The sequence below is a fragment of the Aythya fuligula genome, chromosome 1, assembly GCF_009819795.1.
Source record: "Aythya fuligula isolate bAytFul2 chromosome 1, bAytFul2.pri, whole genome shotgun sequence".
NCBI lineage: Eukaryota > Metazoa > Chordata > Aves > Anseriformes > Anatidae > Aythya > Aythya fuligula.
In genome coordinates this window covers 115,832,355-115,856,187 of record NC_045559.1, presented here as the reverse complement: position 1 = coordinate 115,856,187, position 23,833 = coordinate 115,832,355, and the positions used below count along the sequence as shown (strand labels likewise).

Here is a 23,833-nt window from a genome sequence, read left to right as displayed (position 1 = left end):
CCACTGCACCAGCCTGGGGAAGAGCTCACAGGTCCAAGGTATAATTAAAAATTGATGAGAAAAGGGAAGGAAGAACTCTTAAATTGAGTTACACCATCATTTAAATACTCTTCTCTACATTCATCAAGGGAAAGCTCATTTCAAAATTAGCATGTCAAAAGCTATTAGTTATTAAATTAAAATGCAATATTAATTAGAAATCAGATTCCCTTGCAAGCTTACCTTAGGCAGGTCTTCCCTAGGTGGCAAAATGGAAGTATTACCACAGTAATGAAGTCTGAAGAAGAGGCCCAGAGAGCCATCAGGATAAGCCTAGAAGCAAATTTTGAGGCAGGAGCCCTCCACTTCAGAGTCCTAATTTTTTTCCTGCTCTGCACCATTAGCACTGTGTTCTGCAGTGACATGAGAGAGAACCACACACAGCATCCTTGGGTGAAGTTGGGGCAGAGGGAGGACAGCTTGTGTGTGCACAGGAAGCTGATTTTGTCAAATTTGCTCATTTTGGGGAGCAGGTGCAAAGTAAAATTTGGCCCCAGAGCAGTAAAATACAGAAACTGAGCACAGAGAGATGGTCACGTTCTTGGATTTACTTTGTGAAAATAGTTCAAATGAGATCACTGTTCTGATTTCATGACAAGTGCTCTTGCCTTTTCATTTTTTAAATCCTGTGCTTTCAAATGTGTCCTCCCCTCCCCGACCCCATATATCCCTCAGCTTGTAGAGACCTGCAGTGCCCTGAGAACAGGCACAAGACAGCCATGTTCTAGCTACATTATGCAGAATTCGGTGCCAGTCTCATACCTTGCCCGTGTCCCACAAGAGGGCTGTGTAGGAACAGCGGTGCTTTGCTCCTCTCCCTCCTGGAGGTGGCAATGCCACTCAGGCCTGTGCTTCTGCCTTGACCCCTGTTGATGGGGTAGTAACTTCCCAAAGGAGAGAGGACACGAACACTGGCTCATTCTCTGTCCCTAAAAAGTGATGTTTGGTTTAACCTCTAGCTGGATAGGAAGAATGAAGTGAAGTTAGTTTTGCAGTACAGCCCAGAGGCTGTATGGGTTTTAGCATCTGAAGCACTCACAGGAGCCAGTCCCATCAGGAGGAGAATTTTTCCTTACAACACCATCAAATGGCAATTGCTCTGTTATCACTAACCTTCACTTTTGAAGACAAGGCCTGATGCTGTAAATGCCATGATAACAGCACCCCTTGGAGGGTTACATTGAGAGCTGCCACCTTTAATTTCAGGTGCCTTTGTGACTGTGCAGAAAAGAAGGTGGACCAAGCAACCACGCACACAACACTACCATAAAGTTTAAGATCACAGCTATGTACAGGCAACACTGGCTTTTTTCTGCCACAGGCTTTTGTTTCAGGGTCTGATCCCATTAATCATTGATGCTCTCAGTAATAAAGCTACTAAGACGGCTGTAAAGCAAAGGATAACATCGATGGGTGAGAAACAACGATGTCCGTCACTGCTTCTTGCTTTGAACTCCACAACCTCCCAGTAATAAGGCTGTAAATATTTCCAAGGTCTGATGCTGCTTGCACGTGGAGTCCTCCAGCAGCACTGCAAAGCGTCCACTATTTTTACCATCCCGTGCTGCAGAGTATTTCTCAGCTGTGCTGAACAACACATTTCAGATGGAAAGGCACCGTGAGCCTCGCCCCAGAGAGGCAAATTTGGGCGTACAGCCATGTGGGTGCTGCTTCCGAATCTGAGCCGAAATCTCAAAGAAGCCCAAGGGAATTAAACACTTGACTCCCATCAGAATGCAAAGGAAGTCACGTGCCTAATCCTATTAGTGCCCGTGAAATTCCCAGGCCTAATATTAGCTCCAGAGGTTGCTTCGCTGAGAGATCCCTCAGAGACTGAGGAAAAAGAAAAGAAAAAAAAAAAAAAAAGAGAGAGAGAGGAAAAAAAAATATTGCTTCAGTGCAATTTGTTCTCCCTAACCATGTTATCGCACTGAAGTTAACAGGAATAATTTATGTCCCATTATGTGCCGTGCTTAATTTAGATAGGCCAACTGCCTTCTTGTACGGCTGCCAGGAGGAGAGTGCATGGCCTCAGGAAGCAGCAAGCCTGCAGGTCTCGCATTTTGCTGCAGTCCGGGGCTGGGGATGGTTTGGTTGCCCCAGTCTGACAAGGGCCTGCCCTGGTCTGAGCACGTTTCTCTCATCAAAATCACAGGGTTACGCTCCTCAGTGTGTAAATGGTTTCCTGTCCACACCCCACAGCTTCGAGATGTTCAAAAGCCCTTTCATGTAAGCACCTCTTAGCGGTCTGAGAAAGTCTTTCCTGTCCTTTAGTGAGCCACTAAGTTCATCTGATAACAGATATGGGGTTTGCCAGGAAAACCTGTTTATTGTGGCCAGGTGTCTCTTCCCTGCTAGCAGAGATGGCAAGCAATGCTTCCCCATCCTTCTGCACTGCATAATAAACAGATTATGCCATTATGACCCCAGTAAAAGTACTGGAAACTTTCAGTGTCTTGAAAGAGAGAAATAGGGAAGGAAGGGAGGAATTATATACACCTGTACAATACTGGACATTCAGAATAAATCTTTGTAAACAATGGGAATTACATGATTAGATGTTGGGTACAGCGTGAAAAGAACAAAGCAGAATAATAGGGAAAGGGATATAACAAAGAGAAAGAGCTCAGCCCACCCGCTCAGCATCGACTGCATTTTCTTCATGTCTCATTTTTGTGGAATCACTTACAGTAACGCCTCGCAGCCTTACCCACTTGTGCGTAAAATTACTTTGTGTTCCTTGCTCCAATATTACAAGCTGAGGATGTTGTGTGAAGAAATCCTTCCCCAATGGGAAGGATTTTCCCCTGGGAAGCTCCTGGAGGGCTGCAGCCCACAGGTCCCAGTGGACCCCACTTCTGCAAGCTGCAGCCTGGGTGGCTGGTAGGTCTGCAGTTCTCAGTCTGTGGCCCTCTCTTGCCCACGAAGAGAGGTAACCGCAGCCCTGTCAGCCATGTGGGGATGCTTTCCTGCCTTGAACAAGGAGCTCTGAACTGATGGGAAGCACACAAGTAACAGCATTTTCCTTAAAATATTTGTAGAGTTTGTACTTTATCGCAGCCAATGTTGAGGGGGAGATTTATACATGTTCTTAAATCCTGCCTGGATTCTTTCTCCTACTGACTTTCCTTACAAATGGAGCAGCCACTAACACATAGCTGCTTGTAACTCCATTGGACAGGTAAATAAAAAGGATGTCACAAGACAACTAGGCCACCACCAAATTCAGCTTTTGCAAATGTTGCCCTCCCTCAGCAAGATGAAAACCAAAGGCAGTTCACATCACAAGCCACAGTGAGGAAAAGCAAAGCAACCACTCTTCAGAATGAACCGTGCTCTACTGCTTTCTTCACCATCAGTCCCCTGGAAGCCTGCTCATTACATCCTATCCCTTATGGGCCTGTGTCTGTGCAGAGGCATTTAACAGAGACAGAGAGGATCAAAAGCAGAGGTGTGCTTTTGATGGTCTGCTTTCTAGCAAATGCCTTGGGAAAACACGTGCTTTGCCTTCCCAGCACTGAGCCGGAGTGCCTGAAGCTCCAGCAGCCTCGCCGCCTCACGCCCAGACACGGAGCTATCTGCATGTAAAAGGCGAGCAAGGGCAAACTGTACTCAGACTAGATCCAATGCAGGATACTGGAAGAAAAAGCGGCAATGGTCCAACATTTTGTCTCCTTTGTAGCCATCTGATCTGTCTTTCAAGGTGCCAGTCAGACAGCCTGGGTTGTAAGACCATTCTCCACGCAAAGCACTCAGCAAGGTGGGCGCTGTTACTTCCCAGAAGGGTTAATATGGCTTAGCTGGCTTCTAGGGGAGGCCAAGGTGGAGATGCTTCTCACAGATTTACTCATGCTGGGCTGCTCCTTCTGGGATTACAAAATAATAAGCCCTCTGGCCAGCTCACAGTTCATCCTCCATGCCAGCTCCTGCATCTCTGACCCTCCTGCAGTGGCCATTTAGGTTATTTGGGGTGGAGTAGGAGACATGGGAGACCCTTGTGGATCCTCAGGCACTAGGAACCAGAGCTACGTGCTCTGATACATGAAACGTGCATGGACCTTCACCAGCCACTGCCTGTGAATTGCTTCCGGACACTGCTGATTTCCTCTCTGTTTAGAGATGTTGGGATTAAGGAACATTTAAGCCTGGTTTATCATATCAGAGGAAGTCAGCTGTCCTTGTTGCTGACTAACAAGCGAAATACCATCTTTTCTGTCAAATAGCGATGAGAAAGTAAATATACAGACATATTGCATGTTCTCAGCTGTACTGCTGCCTTGCATGAAGGTGCAGTGATTTACATCACTACATATTGCGAGTGCACTATTAAAATGCAATCTACAGCTTGGAATAATCTGGTAAATCTCACCTTAACACAGCATCCCACAACCTTGTGTACCTGAGTGGCATTACACTGGCTGTCTGAAAGGATTCCAGCAAAGCAACGTTAAGATTGTCAGGATAAATAAGTAGATAAATAAAACACTTGCTGCTCTTACAGGGCTCGCTCCGCCTGTTCAGTAGGTAACTCCCTTCCCTGCTGTTCTGCCTGTCTGGGCAATCACTGTCCTCCGGCAGAGCTGCCAGGGGGTCACATCACTGAGCCGGGTCCTGCACTGACGTGGGGAAGCACACACTTCTGTCACACCTTGGCCAAGGCCACGCTGCCACCAGCCACTCTGTCAAGGCCTAGGCACGCGTCGGGTGTCAGAGAGTTTAAACACCTAGGCCATGAGTCTGGACAGACAGCATCCATAACCTCCTTCCCTGTTGCCTGTCAGGTGAGAGGGATTAATCACCAGCTGGCAAATTCCCAACCTATCCCAAACAGCAGCAGGACAGCAGCAGTAGCTCCAGCCCCAGCAGGTTCACCATACAGCCCACCGCAACCCTGTCCCTTTGGCACACACCTTCGTCTCAGCAGGAGCATAAAGATAACAGCATTATAGGAGATTATATATATAAATACATATATATATTATTGTAGGTGCATGGGTGTGAATCCATAAGGTGTCAAAATCCAGGAGCATCTCGTTAACCTACACCACATTTACCGAGCTTGTATCTACCTACATATGTCTGCTCTACGTGCATGAAGTTTTGACTGATGGATGCACTCAGTCAGCCTCTCAGAAACAGATTCCAGTTTCAGAATTATACAGGAAGTGTATTCACCTTTCCCCCCTTGCCCCTCCTACCCCCAAAAAGCACTCTGCCCAATTTAACTGCTGTCATGATCCTGGCACATCTGAAACATGAACTCACTCCCAATGCTGCAACTGACTGTATCTGGTATTGAGGATACTGCATTTGTTTTAAGGAATTCCAGGCTGTTTTACCAAATATATTAACTTCATACTGGAAGAAAAAGGGTAGAATAAGTGAGAATCATGTTAACCCAGAACAGCCAAACCCAAAACAAACCACCACCACAGCCATCTTCATAACTCTTTAGGGGTTTAAGAGAGGACATGCATAAAGGTCACCGATGTAGTTAGACTGCTCAATACAGAAAGAAACCACCTAACATACACTGTATCTTCAGCCAATCCACACAGCAAACATTTTCTTCCATTTCCACAGCTGCCCTGTACAATATGGCCCATCAAGCACTGTGGTGTCCACCTACCCTTGTTCCCACACACCATTGTTTCTGCTTCTCCAGTCCTTGTCGTTGTGCCTCTGACAGTGCCTGGCTGAACAGAAAGCAAGCAGCTCAGTAAAGAGGAATCACAGAAGGGGAACTTAATAGGCAGTGAGAGAAGACGTGAACCTCTGAGGCCAAAAATTAGCAACAGCCCTCTTCTGTAGCCCGTAGCGAGGCAGCACACACAGAGGAACAGATCTCTGCCATCAGCTGAGGCTTTGTTTTTCATGGCTTGGCTTTTGCATGCGTGTATTAAGGATCATACCACTTTAATCAAATTAATTCTTTATTATGCTGTACTCATAAGAATCTCAACCCATGTTTCTCACCTTAAAGCTGAAAAAAACAGTACTTGAAAAGAGCATTCAAGATGCCACATTAAAATAATCAGCCTTTATAAATGAATTACGGATCTGAGAAGATTCAGTATAGGTATGGAAACATGAAAAGCTGGTTTTGTAAAAACCACTGAAGTAACAAACAAACAAACAAAACAAAAAACAAAAACAGCAAAACAAACAAACAAAAAAATCAGAAATAAGGAAAGAGGAACAAAAGTGCTAAATGGTCTTCCAGTGGGTCTCCATTTGCCTCCAGGAGGAAGGGTATGCTGTGGCATGCAGCTGAGGAACATGGGTGGGCTTCAGAGAGAAAAACAGAAACATTGAAGATGTGAGATTGGAAAAAATGATTTAATCTACAGCATCTATCTCGAACAGCCAGCTTAGCCTGCTGGACTCGCAGCTTCTTAGATCATACAGCTTTGTGCTTACTTGGGAAGAAACATCCTTTCCTTCTGCATCCTGGTTACGTGAAAGAACCACGAAAAACTTTGTGCAACAATTCTGTGAATGCTGCAGTAGTGCACAGTCCCTCCCCAGTTCTTAATGACAGTGATGGAAGTCCTGTTTAGCTTCTTACTTATGCCCAGGGTCCCAAACCCCCAAAACAATGATCCACCCAGATTATTGCCGCAGATATGCAGCCCTTGCATGGATCAGTTTGCAGGACAGAGACAAAAAAAAAAAAAAGCATAAATGGAAATAAAATCAAACAAAACAAAAAACAAAATAGCCCTTAGCGCATGTTTAGTTACAAAAATCTGTGCGCCAAATATGAAAAGAATGCAGATCTTCCCTTTCCATATCAGCTACTTATTCAGTAACACTGCAGAAAAACAGATGTTGGGCAGTCATCCTTTTAAGCACAATTAAAAAAAAAAAATCTATGCCAGCATATTATGTACAAAATCACATACCAACAGTTCAGATAAGCAACTGAACACATGAACAAGATTCTAATATACAGTACTTTCACACAGCCAAAACTATTTTATTTTACAAGATGAGTCTTTTGCATTTTTTTTTCTGAAAGCTCAGTAAAAACAGCATGAACTACTTAAACAAAATTTAAGAGACAACTTACAAAGTGAAATTTGCATAGCACTGTAAATCTGTGTATTTGTTTGGGCACAGTTCTTTTTAGAAACTACAGTAAGTGACAGCGTTAGGCTTCGTTTTGTTTTTATTTTTTAACCAGATTCAGACGCATCTCTTCTGAACATCAAAAGAATCAAGTGTAGGAAATAACTGTAAAAATGTACAAAAATATATACACATGCACAGTAAATGTGTACCCTGTATACAGTTTATTACTCGCTAGATTTGGCTAATAACGATGACACTTCCCTCCAAAGCATGACTTTGTAACAATCAATAAGGTTAAGGAGGGTTAGTTTTCTCATTAACGAGGTTTCATTAAAGCTACAGTACTTGCTGGTGATCTTTATGAGTGAGTAACATGCCAGTTTACAGGAGTGTCCTGGCTTTCAGGCAAGTAGCATTCAATTGTCACAGCGTACATCTCTGACAAAGCTGAAGCAAAACAATGCAGGTGATGCAGCTTGTCTCTGTGCACAAGTGCAAATAAGCAAGGTCTATCTGATGCCTTAGGAAGAATCTGCATTCCTGATTAGCCTGTGCCACCTACTCTTCTGCTCTTCTCAAATTAGATTGTGATCTAACTAGTAAATTGTTATGTTTTCCTTGAAAATATACCTTGGAAAAAAAAAAAAGAAAAAAAAACACAACTCGTATGAGACTGAAAATTAGTGGTAGTTAACCCCTATACTAAAGAATACTTCAAATACTTCCAAGTTCGGTTTAAAAATTACTATTATATTCCAGTTTCTCATAAAGTGTCTATTTTTAAAATACATTTCTTCTTTAAAAAGATAAAAGATAAATTGCTTCTCTTGCTAATGGAGTTTGTAAAGCTTTTTGGAAATAGACAATCAACTACACTCAAGTACTCTGAAAAGTGAAAATTAAACTTCCTCCGAGTTTCGAAAACTGCAGAGCAGCTTTTGTGCTAGTCTGTATGGGTGTAACGTTTTAAGAAATCTGGGCAATCATCTATAAATCTAGAGAGGTCAAGGATAAGAGAAACATGACACGTTTGGCTTATGGATGCCAATCCACTGTCTTCCCAACTCCAAATGGTGAAGTATTTCCATGACATTTTCTGGTGGCTAGCAAATGGGACGCACACCCCGTTACGCTGGCTTCCAGAAAGTCTTCCCTCAAAAATATTTATTTATTTATTTAAATCTGCAGGGATCTTGGCGCAGAGAGCACTGAGACAATCAGATAAACTATTCTTCAAGATAAATAGGGGGGTGTGGCAAAGTAAAAGCTGCCCTCTGTAACGAGGAGATAGGCCCTTCAAGACCAATTCTGACCCCAGCTGCATGAAAATAGCTAGGGTTACCTTGTAAGTTGTCACCGCGTGGTTTCACATTCATCTTACAGATCAGAATTTGCCTGCCCACATACATGCTCATCTCTGGTGTACAATGCTCCTGGCAATCCTTCCATCTCCTGGGGGAAAGAATTTGGCCATATCTGTTCGCGTTCCTCCTCCACTCAGCTGTGCAAGGTGCAGCTCTCAGCACGACTGTACCTGCTTCAAATCCCAGCTTCACCCAGTGCTGGCAGCTCCAGAGCAGCCCGTTATGGATCCAAAAGTCCAGAAATATGGAAACAAGAAGGTGTGACGACATGCTTCAAAGTACTAATTCAGCATTACCATGAAGAGGATGGGCTTCTCTTCCCAGGCATAAGCCAGGATCGTGCAACTGGGACTACGGCGAGTGAGAAACTTCACACCAAGTGACACAAGCACGTGGGCATCCAGGAGATGCTGTGAGATACTCCAGTGTGTCCAATTTCCAAAAGGGAACCTAGGAATGGATTTTTCACTTGTATTTGCATTGGCCTTCAGCATCTGTATGAAGCACAGTTGGGCTAAGTCTGTCCAACACTAGCCTTAGACTTACTGAGTACGTACTTCTCCAAGATGCCAAGATAAGTGAACATTGTCTTCAATCTGAAATGTTGCACAGTGTGAATTCAGCATTAGTAAAAGCCTCCACCCCCATGTTTCTCAAATCAAAATGTACATGAAGCAAATACAGGTTTTGGGGTAGTCCCAGACAGAAACGGTACCTTTAGTAGTTACCAGATGTACATTGACCCCTCCTCGTTAGTTGCTCCAGCTTTAGTGAAATCCCATTTATTGGTTTCATTGATGCCAGAGAGAGACCTGTTACCAGGTAATGAGGGCCTATGTGAGGCAGGCCTGGGAAGGACGTATCCTCCCTAACAAAGTTTTGCTCTGAAGCAGCAAAGTTGCATCATCAGTAGACTTAAACACAGTTATGTCACTTCAGACCTACTGAGCATGTCAACCAGAGCCCAAAACGCAGGAAGACAAAAACCCAGCTATGTGAGATGACTTCTCCAGTATGAGTTGAACTGGAAATCTCCCAGTTCCAGCCAGGAGGTTGTCACCGAACCATCTGCAGGAAATACAGACATCAGTAGATGTGACAAGTGGTACCATGTGGAAGTGAGCAGACACATTCACTTTTTCTCTGTGAACACTAGGCAGTTAGGACAAAAGGTAGTAGTCATATTCATTGGTCAGCAATTAAGTATAGAGCCCTTCAAGATAAGTTAAAGCAGAACAAAGGAACGTTGCCCATGCTTTTTGTGCCAGAGACAAATATTTTGCTCAGTAACACTAAGTCAATTGCAAGAGCACATTCAGCCCACAGTGAGCAACAGAGAACTGTAATCCCTATTGAGCCAAGACCTCTGGATATCCGCTATCCAGACAGATCACAACCCATCCTCCTTCAGCATCAGCTTTTTGTGCCTTCCTAACTGCGAGACATCACAACACCAGTAGTCTCAGAGCTCTCCCACCGGCAGCTTAAGATGTAGGTCAACGTGATGCTGTCTTGGAATTGCAAATCCCACTTTGAGAGCAATATTGTTGTTCTTCGTGACAATGATGGGTGCTGCCATGGCCCATGTTAGCCACCTTCAGAGTCAATGCTGAGATCCATGACAGTCAGCTTGCAGGTCCACACTGGAGGACATGGCATTTAATCTAAACGATCAAGCAATAAATGAGTGTTTCGAAAGCTGGCGAGAGAAAGTGATCCTACAGCTTGAAGTTTATTAAACTTAGCATGGTTGAAAAGCAAAAGACAAAAAAAAAACATGATATATTTTTGTTTATTATTGCTCTTAAAGGGCTTGGTAGTCAAATATACAAGCTATAATCTATTAAACCAGAAGAAAATAGTGTAAGATATAAAATCTACGCTCACTTTTCCAATCCAAGCCACCTGCTAATCTTCATTAGTGACATTAACTTCAGCTACTTCCAGTTATTTTAATTTATACATACTCTGTGTATGTGTGCACTCGTGCGTGTATAAAAACTCCTATTTGAGGAGATAAAATTCAAAATGAAGAGATTTGTGTTGTTTTTCACTGTTTTGTACATTACTGTATATTTCGGTTTTCCAAATGGTTACTGATATGTCCGTTTAGAAGAGCAAATTAAGTAAATGATGATGCATGTATTATATTTTGAAAAGAAAGCATGACCAATAAGTTATAGGAAAATATGAAACATTGATTATTCTCCCCTTGATGTACATGCACTAATCCCATGATTCTTAATAAGGAGTTACATGCACTAAGAGGAGAAAAGAATCCCATAAAGAGAAAGGCTATTAATTCCCTTCTCCTGTAAGTACTCCCCCTCTTCTCAGCAATAAGAAGGGATTTATTTTGTTGAATTCTTGTCATGCCCTATTAATATACCACCCAAAGTGTAAGTATAAAACAGCCAGTGGTCAGCCTGCTTTGCAAGCCTCGCTTTGCTAAGCTGGCACAGTTTATATATACTCAATACCATCTTCAGGAAGCAAGTATACAGCATTTGTAACATCTTTCTAACAAACACGAATTATATCCATTACTGAATTACTTACGGGGGAAAAAAAAAGGGGAGGGGGAAAGAAAATAAAGAAAAGCTCACTGGTTTTAGCCCTCTGGTTAAAAAAACAGGGAAAAAAATCAGAGTTATATTTATCAGCATTTAGAATTCTAACCGTATTTAAAGACAGAGTACAAAAACACTCAGTAAGGAACACAGAGTCATGGCTAGGATCTGTTCTCCTCAATTCCCAAATCTAATTCCAATTTCCACCACCATGAACAACAGTTTTGTATCCCCTGTCTTAGGGAAGGCTTTTTGTAGGGTAGAAAGATGACACACTAATGCTGGAGATACAGGTACAATGATTCAGTGAGGATGAGTCTCAGGAGACAGACAACACAGGTCATCCTTCAAATCATTCTGTTGGAAAGACCACTAATAAAAATCAAGTGCATGACAGAACAGTGACTAATGATCCACAGAAAAATATTTTTCCAAGTTACAAAATTGCTCTTCTAGACAGAAAAACCTGTGGGAGAAGAGGTTACATTCTAACAGTAAATATGAAAAGAAGGTAGATGATTACCCTTATTGTGATTGCTAGAGCAAAGATGAAAAATAACAATTGGTGCTCTGATAAGATCTGCTGTTTGCAGAAGTGAGATAAATATTCTAAGTGGCAGCTAAAATGGCAGACCTCAAGGGTTGGCTTCTGCCCGCAGCTGTAGGATCTGCAACCCATTTCACCAACATCTGAGTATAGCCAAATGCAGATTTTGGCCTTCAGACAAACATATAGGTAGCTCCCATCTACTCGAGAATAATTCCGCAGCAGCGCATACAGCAGCAATCTGCAAAAATCTTAGAATGTGCGTTTATGAAAAAATAAGAGGTACAGCCATGATTCTGATCTCTATTTTAGTGAAAAAATCCAAAGGACAACAAGCAAAACTAAAGATATTTAAATCCCTGAAGAGACCCCACACTCATTCTAATGCTTAACAGCACAACTCACCTTGCAATATTCTTCACATTAATATCTATAACACGACCAAGTAGAAAGTGCAGCACACCCTACCATTACAGCACACAGGGTAAGATCCTGGCCCCCACTGGAATCAATGTCAAAACTCCCACCAGAAGTTCAAGAGATACCGGTGTTTGGAATCTGATTGCTACAGACTTCTCCTTTCAGAATGTTTGTAATATACAACATTTTGAAAACTATTGTGCTAGTTTTTGCTGTTATCCCCCAGTTTACTGAGGGATCTTGGTTGAACTGGACTTTGGTGATGACAGACGTGAACAGAAATAAAAGGAAAAAAAACCATCAGGACAATTGAATAAATTTCCTTCTTTGCACAACTCCAAATCCCACGGTCAAAATTAATTCAGGAAACAAAACAAATGCAAACAGATTCAAAATTACATACATACACAATGTGAAACGGGGCTAACAACACTCAAGACTGAGGTAATACTTAGAAATTAAACAGCCTTGAGCAGTTGGCAGGAGATATGATGATAATTTTATACTCTTTTAATACTAGTGGATCTGTTCTATGTCACGTGCTGATCAGTAACGCCCTGCTTCCAAACTCCATTGTGTTCTCTTGCATTATAGAAGTTTTAAGATGTTGCCTGAAAATAAAACGTATCAGTGTAACATACAAATAGGATTTAATCTGTAGCCATGAAAACACAACCTTTCCAAAGAGACTAATCCAGTGAACATCTATAATTAGTTAAAGAATGGTTGTTTTTTCCTGGATCATTAATAAAAAAGTCGAAAATCAACAAACGCTATGTTGGCTTTAGCAAGAGGAAACATTCAATGGCTCCTGTTGTAAAAGTGAGTGTAGTGCTCTTGACAGAAACCAGTGTATTCAGTCATCTGACGATGCACATGGCCATGCCCAATGACCTCTCTTCTCCCCCCACCCCTGGACCCCCAACAAAGCAAGAAAAATTAATTTCCTCCTCCCCCCCACCCCAGATTTTCTCCCATAGTTTGACTACAGTAATCCTTAAACAGGCAGAAAGTTGATGCGTTCTTTTCAGTTGATGCCTCCAAATTCTTCATTCTTGGCTCAAGTTTTATTCATTAATATTAGTCATCAGTTATTAAGAAAAAGATAGTTTCTAAGTGTTTGTTTTTTTAACTGAAGTTAATCAGGTACCATAGTCTGGTTATATGTGCTGAACTGCAGCTGTCAGTTATTCCTTTTTCTTGAATTCTTGGTTGCCGTAGCTGGAGCCTTTTTCTATTTCAGTTACTCCTATCAGTCTACGAACTCCAAAGGAAGCTTTAAAACACAACAGAGAAAAGGGAGACATATTAAAACCAGTTCAAGGATTTAGGAAGTTACATGTAAACACACAAGAAGAGTTATAAGTTATTGAAAGCCTGAAGTCAGTAGCGATTACAAAATGCTGCTTTTCAACTGTGCACTGCATGAAGCTGCATATGAACTTTAATTTTATTTTTAATTTTTTAAGTATCACAAACAAGGTGCACAGTCAGTATTTTCTCCTTCAGGCACCAAAGCAATGGGCTACAAGACCCACTCGCTATTGATTGCTACAGATACTGCCTAAAATATGAAGGCAAATCTGCCTGGATTAATGCTTTTCAAGTGATAAGAATGCTATACAAGATAAAAAGACTACATAATGAGCCCCAAGTACTCTTCTGCATGTCCCATTGATATTTATTAATACGCAGAACTTAAAGCTAACGGATCCTGTTACACATTACTGTACTTAACATCTCTGCTTTTATTACCTGCTCCAACAAATCCCAGGAATGCAAGGATAAGAAGAGGTGATCCACTTGCAAAAACTCCAAAGCCAAATGTGAAGAGAGGCGAGAGGAGAACTGTGGCCCAGAAAAGAAAGTTTAGGAGAGTCCATGGTCTCCTAGGAGGTTTAAACTGCTGGCCAGGAAATACGCCTTCCTGATTATACATCTCTTGCAAAGCATCCTGAGAGAAAGAAGACAGATGAAAAAACGTTCATGATGTTTGCATTAAGCAATCCAAGACTAGTCAACTCCAGAACAACATCAAGGATGTCATCTGTGGTAAATGTCTGTCAAGACTACATGGCATCCATTTCCATCTGCTGTTTTTGCATTTTTGCTGTTTGGGCATTTCTGTTGGCTGCCAAGGCTACTGTACTAGTCCTTTGAAGGCCATGTTGGTCACAATAAAAACTGAAACAATATTATCCTTTCCACTACCAAATATCTTCATCTGTTCTCTTAATTTCTTAGGAATTTAGGGCAGTGTCAGGCCAGGGGTCAATTCAGACAATACTTGCCTATTTGCTGGATGGTTTTCTTCCTGTTTTTACTTACTAAATCATGTCAACTTTTCTGGAAGTCACAGCAGAAAAGTGCTACATATACAACTAAAAGAAGGCAAAGCACACGCTGACCAGCTTAGACAGCACTGTACATAACCACAAAACTTCAACAGAGCAGTTGCATTCTCAACTGAGCCTGCAGACAGATGCAATCACAAAACAACTAACAGGAAGGAGTGGCATGCCCATATTCCCCCTCCAGTTTGTATGACTGCTCTGTGAGATTTCCAAGCCATTACCAAGTTCAGGTTAGGCTATTTCTTTTTTTTTTTTTTTTTTTTTTCCTCTACTTAAGCTGTTTTCTTTTAACTTCCCTTATGATGGGGCTGAGAAGCTCAAGGCATTTCTTGCCAATAACACAGCCTTTTGAGGACGTACCTATTGTACAGGAGCACTGTACACTGCATCGATTTCAAGGATTCCAGTTACAACATATTGCTCCCACCATAAGATCAATATATACAATACCCATATATATAAATAATACCTCCCCTGACAACACCTCTCGCCGAAGTTGAATGGAGTACAGCAAACATCAGCAAGGAACACCGAGACCTCCATTTGCAAGCACAGCAGAGCACTGTGCCCAAGGAACAGAGCCAAGCAGAGTGGGTGCTCTGGGCTGCACCTGCTTAGCCCTGCATTTACTGCTTAACAAAGAAACTGAGAAAGAAGGGCCCTCAACAACACATCTTGATGTCTGCTCCTCAAACCACACAATTTCAGAAGGAATTCTCACCTCTACGAGTCTCTTCACGAGGGAATTAGATAAAGGCACATACACGATAGCTGGAGACAGGATTCAAGTGTCTTTTTTTTTTTTTTTTTTTAAGCTCTCTAATCCCGTATTACACTGACTCACAAGCCAGTTTGATAGCCCTGCCAATGGGAGGTGTGGGGCTAGGGGGGCATATGGATGATGGTCGCTACTGCTCTTTGTAAGGTAACTTCTCTCCACTTGAATTGCATAGAGTTTAGGTATTCAAACAAATCAGGTTAAAAAGAACAAAATGAAACTTCCAGACCCTTATAACTTGCTGCCTACATTTTCCCTCACAGAAGAGTAACACATATCAAGATACACATTTGAAGCTCAACAATCTACCAATTAGAGCTGGGCAAAGCAAATTACAGTTCTCTCTTTCTCCCCACAGGACTGTTCAGTCTGCAGTCAAGAAAGTAACCATCTAACAGAATAAAGGAAAAATGAGAGAAACCTTTAAGCCCTCCAAAGGCCCGCTGGCCTTGTGGTACATCAGTCCCTGGCAGCAGATCTCTGGGACTATCTGTACTGTGTCACAGACCACTGCACTGGTATCACATGAAGGCAGGAGGAAAGAAACATGAAAGCAAAGGACAATTACAGCAAAGAGCCTCGACTGGCTGCCCCAACATACAGTTCTTGAGTACATAAAAACGTCACAGGGAATATGGAGCTTTTAGAAGTGTATGACAGAGATCTGGGAGATGAAGAACATAAGGAGATGGTAGATTGCTATTAGTCTTCACAACTCAGCCTCAGCTCTGAATCCCATTGTGCTTCCCAGCAATTTGAGGCCTACTCACTAGCCATCCCTCTGTGGCCAAGGGGCTCCCTTACAGCTCATCTGCAATGTTCCTTCCAGCAGTCTGAAGGACGGCTGCCAAATTATTTACAGTATTTTCATCTCTTCTCTCCCCTCAGAGGAATGGTGGGCATTTCTCAGTTCCTTAACACACTTCCCTAGAAGTCCTGAAAGGGAGAAAAGAAAGCAAAGCCATTTACCTTTTCTTGGTAAAGCTTATGAAGCCAGTTTGCAGCTTCCTTTTCATCTTGAGGGATATCTTCCAGAGGAAATCTCCTAGTTTAGTAGAGACATGAAAAAAAAAAAAAGAAAAAGAATTAAGCCAAAATCTAGATGCTTGACTTTAGACCTCTATGAGGGAAGACCTCCCATTTAATAAAGGGCACAAACTAGAAGTAATACTGTCACCAATGGCAGAGCTCTGAAGTGCAGAAGAACTGGGACTTTAATAACCCCTGATCCTCTGCCAAAAACACAGATTCCTAAGTCAAACTGTATCAGCATCCATCAATTTTAGAGCACATTAGTTAAGTAAGCATTTCCTATTAAAATGCTATTGCCCTCTCACTAGAACCACCACTGTTTGATTTCCAATGAGCTCAGAATGAAGCACCCAGAGCTGGAAAAAGTCGAGCAAAAGTGACAAGACCCAGGATAACTGTTTGTTACATTCTGCTAGTGAGGGGAAAAAAATGAAGGAATGAGAGGTGGGTGGTTAAAAATTCACTGTGTACCAACTCTAAGGAAAACACCTTCTACAGAGGCTGCATTTCTTCTCTCTCTCTGCCTCTCTGGCCATACAGGTAGAGACATAGAGTTCTGAATGCACAGGAAAATTATGCCCAGCTCTGGGTACTGACCTGACCTCACTGAGAACAGGCACCTTTTAAGATTCTCTTTCTAGTTGTGAAGAGTCAACTTATTGTCCTGCATTCTTTCACGTTCTGATATGTGAGCATGTTAATGGCATGCCTGTGTTGTCTCCTTTCTCAGTGGCACACAACTCCGCATCCTGGATCAACTCAGAAAGAAGTTGCTTGGTTTGTATAGGGCAGGCACACACACCTCCTACCCTCAAGCTCAAACATTTTGTTAACATCCATACATTGGTATCAGGCCCCTCTTCCAGCACGGCAGGCAGTAAAAACAGAACTATGGCTTTTAGGAGAGCTACAGACACTGTGATCCCACAGACAACTTATCTGGTGTTGTTCAACCAGGGAAAATGTTTCCACAGTACAAGTTAAAGCCTTTGAGTCTGCAGCAGCAGAGGGAAGATATTCTAATGCACTTCTAATAGTTTCTGCATCCTATAAACAAATTGAAAACTAGGTTTTACAGATTTCCTTCTAATAACTCTAACAGGAGGAGATGCTCAATTAACATAAACAATGCTCAACAAAAGCTCAGTAAAAAAAAAAGCTCATTTGCTGAAAGCTCTCTGCTAAAATAGTTACTGTACTTACATCACCACTAGAGGGTACTCACAGCAACAACATTTACTAATTTAGCTAATCAGTTTCTCTGGAGCCTGTCAGGAGAAAGACTGGATCATCCCCAGGGAGCTAAGCTTCTTACCTCTACACAGGTAGCTTCATACGCATATATGAAGAACAAGAGCTTACATGCTTCCTTTCTCTACCTAAGCCAAGTCCGCTGGCACATCAAGGACACGTTTAATTTTCAGCAAGAAGACTGTAAAAATAGTTGTTTTTATAATGGTTTCCTCCATGATACAGTGCGGAAGCTTCAGGTATAGAAAAGCATCTTGCGAATGTCGATTCAGTCCACAAACATGTTATAAATCAACATTACCGAACAACATAGTTATTACCTTCTTCAACAGGGTAATTAGCAATTCCACCTGGCAACACTATCTGACAGAATTTTATGAAACCAAATCTCTTCTAAAGACTAATGAAAACATTTCTCTTCTCTCCTCACCAATAGAGGAGAGCAACTTGCATCTCAGTTATAATATCCAAGCCATAGGATATTTAACTGAATAATTTAACTGAATGCAGCTGCTCGGTGTATAACAATCCAGATGTACATCTATGCACGTGCACCCTGGATCTAGGTAAATATGCAACGCACACGTAGCACCAGTATGGAATTAGAGGTGGCAACTACTTTATGTGTTGTTTCACTAACTGGTAAGTCGTCTGCTCACTTCCCTCATCAGGGATGTGTCCTTCCCTTCCCCATTAGGGCTGCAGCACCCTGCCTCCCCTGGGACAGCATTTCTTCCAAAAAAATGGTGCTGTGGTACCTTGAGTGTGAGTCCCTATAAAGTCTTTTGCCTGTGGAAGCTCTGGCATGGCACACTGGCTCTCATTAGGACAATGTACAGAGCCAGTGCTATGCACCTGCAGTGCACACACCCAGGGCCAGAGGTGAACGGAGTAGGGGAAGTAGCAAGTAGTCCTGCTACTTCAAGTACCAGAAGTGAGCTGTCAAAACTGTGGAAAGAACAAGCAGGTCATTTGTCAAGTCCAGACATAAAAGGGAAAGGAGGAAATTCAACAGGAAAACATTGGTAGCTTTTATTATCACGCAAAGCTTCTGAAGAAGGCAGCAACAAGGAGAAAGCAAGAAAGAGAAAGCACACGTACATGTGCATGCATGCACATACGTGCTGCATGGAGGTAGGGGTTAACAGTCACTCTTTCAGGCAAAAAAAAAAAAAAAAGAAGAACGTGAGGAATGTATCACCTCATTCATATATTTGAGTTTCAGCGTTATTTACCTTCTAATCTGCTAATCAAGCCATGTGAGAGACGGAGACTAACTGGCACAATAAGGAGCTTTACTCCACTTTCTACAGGAGGCTACTGATGCTGGGCAGGCTATTTATACTATACAAATGCTCACAAGGGACTGTGTAGGGCACAGAGCAGTTGCTTTCTGTTCCCATCAGAGAAAAGAAAGGCATATGAGTGCCCTCACCGCACAAAGTTTGGGGAAACCCCAGACAGTACAGTTATACTCAGGCTTAAAAAGTCCGTCCAATGCTCTCTGACTTGCTGGGCAAAATCAGGGGATCTGAAACGTGAAAGTAAACTGAAGCTGGGGTGTGGGCATGGCAAGGAGGTCTCTGTGGTCTGCAGAGAAACTTGAACAACAAAGCAAAGAGGACTACAGCAGAGGATGCTTCCCTGGGAAATCTGAATACACTTCAACACGCCAAAGCATGCATCTTAGGGCTCACCATCATTATATGCTCACCTTACACACATATCTGCTTCGTATTTCTTTCCATAAAGAATTCCTAATAGGGACGGATTCTTGTTTCCTCTGAAATTTAGTGTTACATCATACACTGCTGCAACTGTTGCAAAAAAAGAAAGAAAAATGAATGTTATGTCAGCAATTCTAGCAACCACGTTGCCAGCAGCACCCTTGCATTAAACAGCATCAGGGCCTAGCACAAGCCTTGCATTAGTGATGCAGGCAGCAGAGCCCTTCACTATTTTGTGTTACCATGTTTTATTTATTTTTCTCTCTCAGCCACCTGACGTTCCCATCTATGTTGCCCATGCATTACCAAAACACAAGATGACTTGATGAACTAAGCAACAATTACACACTTAAGAAGTTTATTTTTTAGGAGTAGTAAAAGTTATGTGGCATGAACTGACATGGTGAATGATTATTACTGCCAACTTGCTAATTGTAATGGACAAAATGAACAACAGAGTATTTATACTACTATGTGCTATACGTTACAATTAATGTGAAGAATGAATAGCAGCTTGCCAGTACCTGTTCCCCTGAGACACTGGACAGCAGTGGTGAAGCCTTTGGTTCTGGGCAATAGGTGGTATTTCAGCTTAGGCAACCCCTTGGATTCAGCTACCTCCATACTGATACGATGCTTGGTCTCTGTAAAACGAGTTCCTTCACAATACAGGAGAAACTAGTAAAATAAAAGGCAAAAACAAGGATATTTTGTGATCACAAGAGAACAAGCAGAATACTTTTTTTTTTTTTTTAATAATGTAAACATGAATCCGTGCACACACACGCTTCAGTTACCTAATTTGATCATCAAGTAGGAGGCACAAGTACCACCTCGCTACTCATTCAGCATAGATTATATTTAACTACATTGGAAGCAAATTTAAGGTAACAAAACTCTAAGTAGTTATACCTGAAATATTTATTTATAAAGAAAAAAAATCCATTAAAGATTTAGCTGGCTGGTTATGGACTAATCGACATATCAGGAAAAGTAACCCAATTATCAGTACATGACTACTTTAGAATAAAAAACATTAATCACTAGCTTGCTTGTTTAAAATTTGAACTGTACAACCAGAGCTACTCATCTGAGGACAGACGTGTTTGTCTGAAAGATTTTCTTTTTTTTTTTATTTATTTATTTATTTTAACTTGTACCAGTTGTGTTCATAAAAAATGGTACCTTTCTCTAAAGCCTTTATCTTGTTCATCATGTAAGGCATCAATCTGAGTGTAGTATCCTGAGCAACAATTAAAGACTGAAATCCTCCCACCCTGACTTCATGCAGCACAAAGCTATTGATCTGCCCTTCTCTAGCATCTGTATTACATCTGCTCTACTTGTGAGAGACACCGAAGCCAAAAGCCAAGAGCAGACAAACAAAGCCCATCTGAGCACCCTGGGGTGAACTTCTGTTTATCCCTGGTCTTTCTGAAAGGTGGACATCCATTTTTCCTTAGGAACCGTGCAGCTTTCAAACACACAAATCTCTGCATCAAAAGTAGGCAACAGGCACGGCGGGAATATAAGGTTGCTACTGCTCTTTCTCACAGCAGCATCGTACAATGCTGTAACATTGCAGTTCAAAAGAAACCCTTGTTGAGTGAGTCACCATATACCTGCTGTTTGTCAGTGCTGTGGCTGCTTGACTTGTTCCTTCTGTAGTGTATACACAACGTGCATCATAAAAGGTAAATCAAACAAATGTTAAGACTGCAAAGCCACACACGTGTTAGTTGGAACTGCCTGAGCGTGTGACAGCATGGAAGCTGGCCCTGCAATCTTCATTTGGCCCTTAGGCATTGGACCGGGTTGCCCAGGGAAGTGGTGGAGTCACCATCCCTGGAGGTCTTTAAAAGACGTTTAGATGTAGAGCTTAGGGATATGGTTTAGTGGAGGACTGGTTAGCGTTAGGTCAGAGGTTGGACTCAGTGATCTTGGAGGTCTCTTCCAACCTAGATGATTCTGTGAATCCCATTACCAAAACCTGACCGACCACCACAGGCAGTTGGTGAGGACAGCTGAAGGTACAGAGGCCAATGTTGCACACTCAGCCTCTGGTCTTAAATTCAAGTTCTCTTTCTGCTGCACCAAATTCTCCCCTTCTTGTACTCAGTGGTGCAGCAACCCTTCCGAGCCAAGTATAGTGAGCAAGGTACAGACTGCACTGTAAGGCCTGAGTGAAAAAAAACTAACGAAGGAAGGTTGCACAGACGGTGCTAATTGCAACATTTAGAATACACAAAAAAGTAGGGAATTGATTTATTCAAGTCAATTTTAATCATAATTTAAATTACCAAGCAGGAAGCCTTGATTTAAATAACTACGTTTTGCATTTGCTTTTTTTGTTGTTGTTGTTTTCCCTAGAGATTAGTTCTTGGTTATCAACGATAGAATCATTACAACATACAGACTTGCAACTAAAATGAAGTCTTGCCATATTTTAATTGGTGTATGTATATATATGTGTGTGTGTGTGTGTGTGTATTTGTTTAAACACGAATGAGGAGGATATATTTAGTTCATACCCATGTATTCAAGCAATTAAGTAGTTTAAAACACATTGTCCAGATATTTTATTTGTATTTTTTTTGTAATGATAAAAAAACAAATGATCCATTTACTATGTACAAGTTAAGACCTACTATTTCACTATTCATTTTAACAAGCTTTCTTGAGTAGTGAAATTCACTTGAACTGTGCAAAAAGCATCTTAAAATGTTTTATGAGCCAAATATCTCCACATTAAACACACTGCTATAAAAGCTAAACAGTAAACTTATCAAAACATTTGCATTCAAAGCTAAAAGAAGGTTAATAGGTTGATTATACTACTGTATTTCTGCAGTAAAATCTAATAACATTGTACGTAATGAAACATACATGTTCTACCCTTGGCTTCAAATAATGTCAAAATAAAAAGGAGAAGCATAACTGCAAAAGCAGTTGTAATCTTACCATATGTTCTCATAGAGACTTTTCAGGAAACATATAATTTTACAGATCAAAGAACACGCTAACAGAAGAACTTACTACGAAAATTCATGGTCTGTGCATCCACCCCACCCAGATGCACTTGCTCTTCCAGGAAAATTTTTTGCCTACCTCAGAAAAATTTTTTGTTGCCTACATTTTTAGCCTACCTCAGAAGATGTAACTTAAGGCTATATAGATTTAGTAGTCAAATATGAGCTGCTAATTATTATTTTAAAAAGAATGAAAAGCCATACATTTTATCTGAACTTGTTTTTAAGTATTACACAAGCTTGACTTATACATTATAAGCTTCTAAATCATCCGTGCAAGCTTCTGAACTGCTTTCCAAATGCCTTTAATTACCAACAGGAAAACAAAGCAACACTTTATGGGCATATCCCAAAAGACCTCCTGAAACAGAGCACGTTTTCCATGACAGCACATGAGGAACAGAAGGGAGCAGATCTTCTCCTGATACACAAGGCTACTGCACCACAAGAGTGCCACCTTCACCATTGCATTTCCAGCAGTCGATACCAGCAGAGGAACCCAACACTTACCCACATATATTCAGGATAATCAGCCAAACGTTTTAATCCTTCAATAACCGTATCTCTGTCTTCTTCCCATTTCCTTTTGCAGAAAACAATCTCAAGGAAGTACCACGTCCAGCCAATTAGGGGCACATACAGTAGCTCTCTCTTAGCGAGAACTTTGGAACTCTTGGAGAGAAACAAAAACAACAATCCCAAATTGTCATTTGCTGATGTGTATCGAACAAAAGCATTAGGGTTAAGGTGATGGAAAGCTGATGGAGTTTTATCTGGAAAACTCTGTGTGCGTGGGTTTAAAATAGACCCACAGTCCTTCAGATGAAGGGAAAGCTCATGGCACCACGTACCCCTAGTACTCCAAAGCGTTCTGTCATAGTCCAGCCACACAAGAAGTCAATTTCAAAGTTGTGATTCAAGATGATGATGACGTGCTCTTTCCCAAAGGTATTCACAGTAGCCTCGTCGGAGAACAAGGTGCACTCTGTGCCTGACCACCATTCCAGCAGCATTACCAACTCTGACAAACATGGTGAAGACAGATGAGTTAGAGGTAATGCTTACACAAAATGTTCAGCATTTAGTCTCCAGCCCCATTCAGTACCTGGACTCTTCTGGCTCCTGACAACACTGTCGTCATCTCAACCCAATCCAGTAGGGATTAAATGAGAGCTTGTACAGGTATAGACCAAATCACAATGCTATCCTTAAGCAGCATTTAGGGAACTAGATATATGCTTTAGGAATACTTTAACAAGTTTTTATGGTGCCAAGTTTGGGCACTGTAGTATGAATGTGGAATTTCACAATAAACAGAAAAAATACCCAAAACTTTATACCTGAACACAAGACAGTTGAGCTGTTGATTGCTCCACTAAATGAGTGCACTTTCCCCCAGGTGGAATACAAATTATGCATAGATGCTGCCTAATGCTTTTACTCAACATGAAACAAGCTTTATGGAGGTAAACAGACCAATAACGGGCTCTTAAGTGCATACGGTGTCACAGACCTTCCGCAAGACTTTTTAATATTAGGAGTTTTATCATTCTATGTTATGGTCGTCAGAGTCAGAAGCACCAGAGAATCAAGCTAATTTATCAAAATACCCATGCAAAGCCAGGAATAGTAAATTGTTTCTTTCTTG

General features: G+C 41.6%; 1 protein-coding gene across 3 annotated transcripts in view; it reads right to left on the bottom strand.

Moving 5' to 3' along the window:
* Positions 1 to 10,196: 10,196 nt before the first annotated feature.
* AGPAT3 (1-acylglycerol-3-phosphate O-acyltransferase 3) overlaps positions 10,197 to 23,833 on the bottom strand; it is a 48,377-nt gene continuing 34,740 nt past the window's right edge. For all 3 annotated transcript variants that reach the window (XM_032186137.1, XM_032186147.1, XM_032186157.1), the window contains 7 exons: positions 23,037 to 23,206; positions 22,696 to 22,857; positions 19,681 to 19,834; positions 19,144 to 19,246; positions 16,116 to 16,191; positions 13,770 to 13,968; positions 10,197 to 13,290 (listed from right to left, as the gene is read on the bottom strand). In XM_032186137.1, coding sequence (XP_032042028.1) covers positions 13,202 to 13,290; positions 13,770 to 13,968; positions 16,116 to 16,191; positions 19,144 to 19,246; positions 19,681 to 19,834; positions 22,696 to 22,857; positions 23,037 to 23,206 — 953 coding nt within the window. In that variant the 3' untranslated portion in view covers positions 10,197 to 13,201. The remainder of the gene's footprint in view (positions 13,291 to 13,769; positions 13,969 to 16,115; positions 16,192 to 19,143; positions 19,247 to 19,680; positions 19,835 to 22,695; positions 22,858 to 23,036; positions 23,207 to 23,833) is intronic.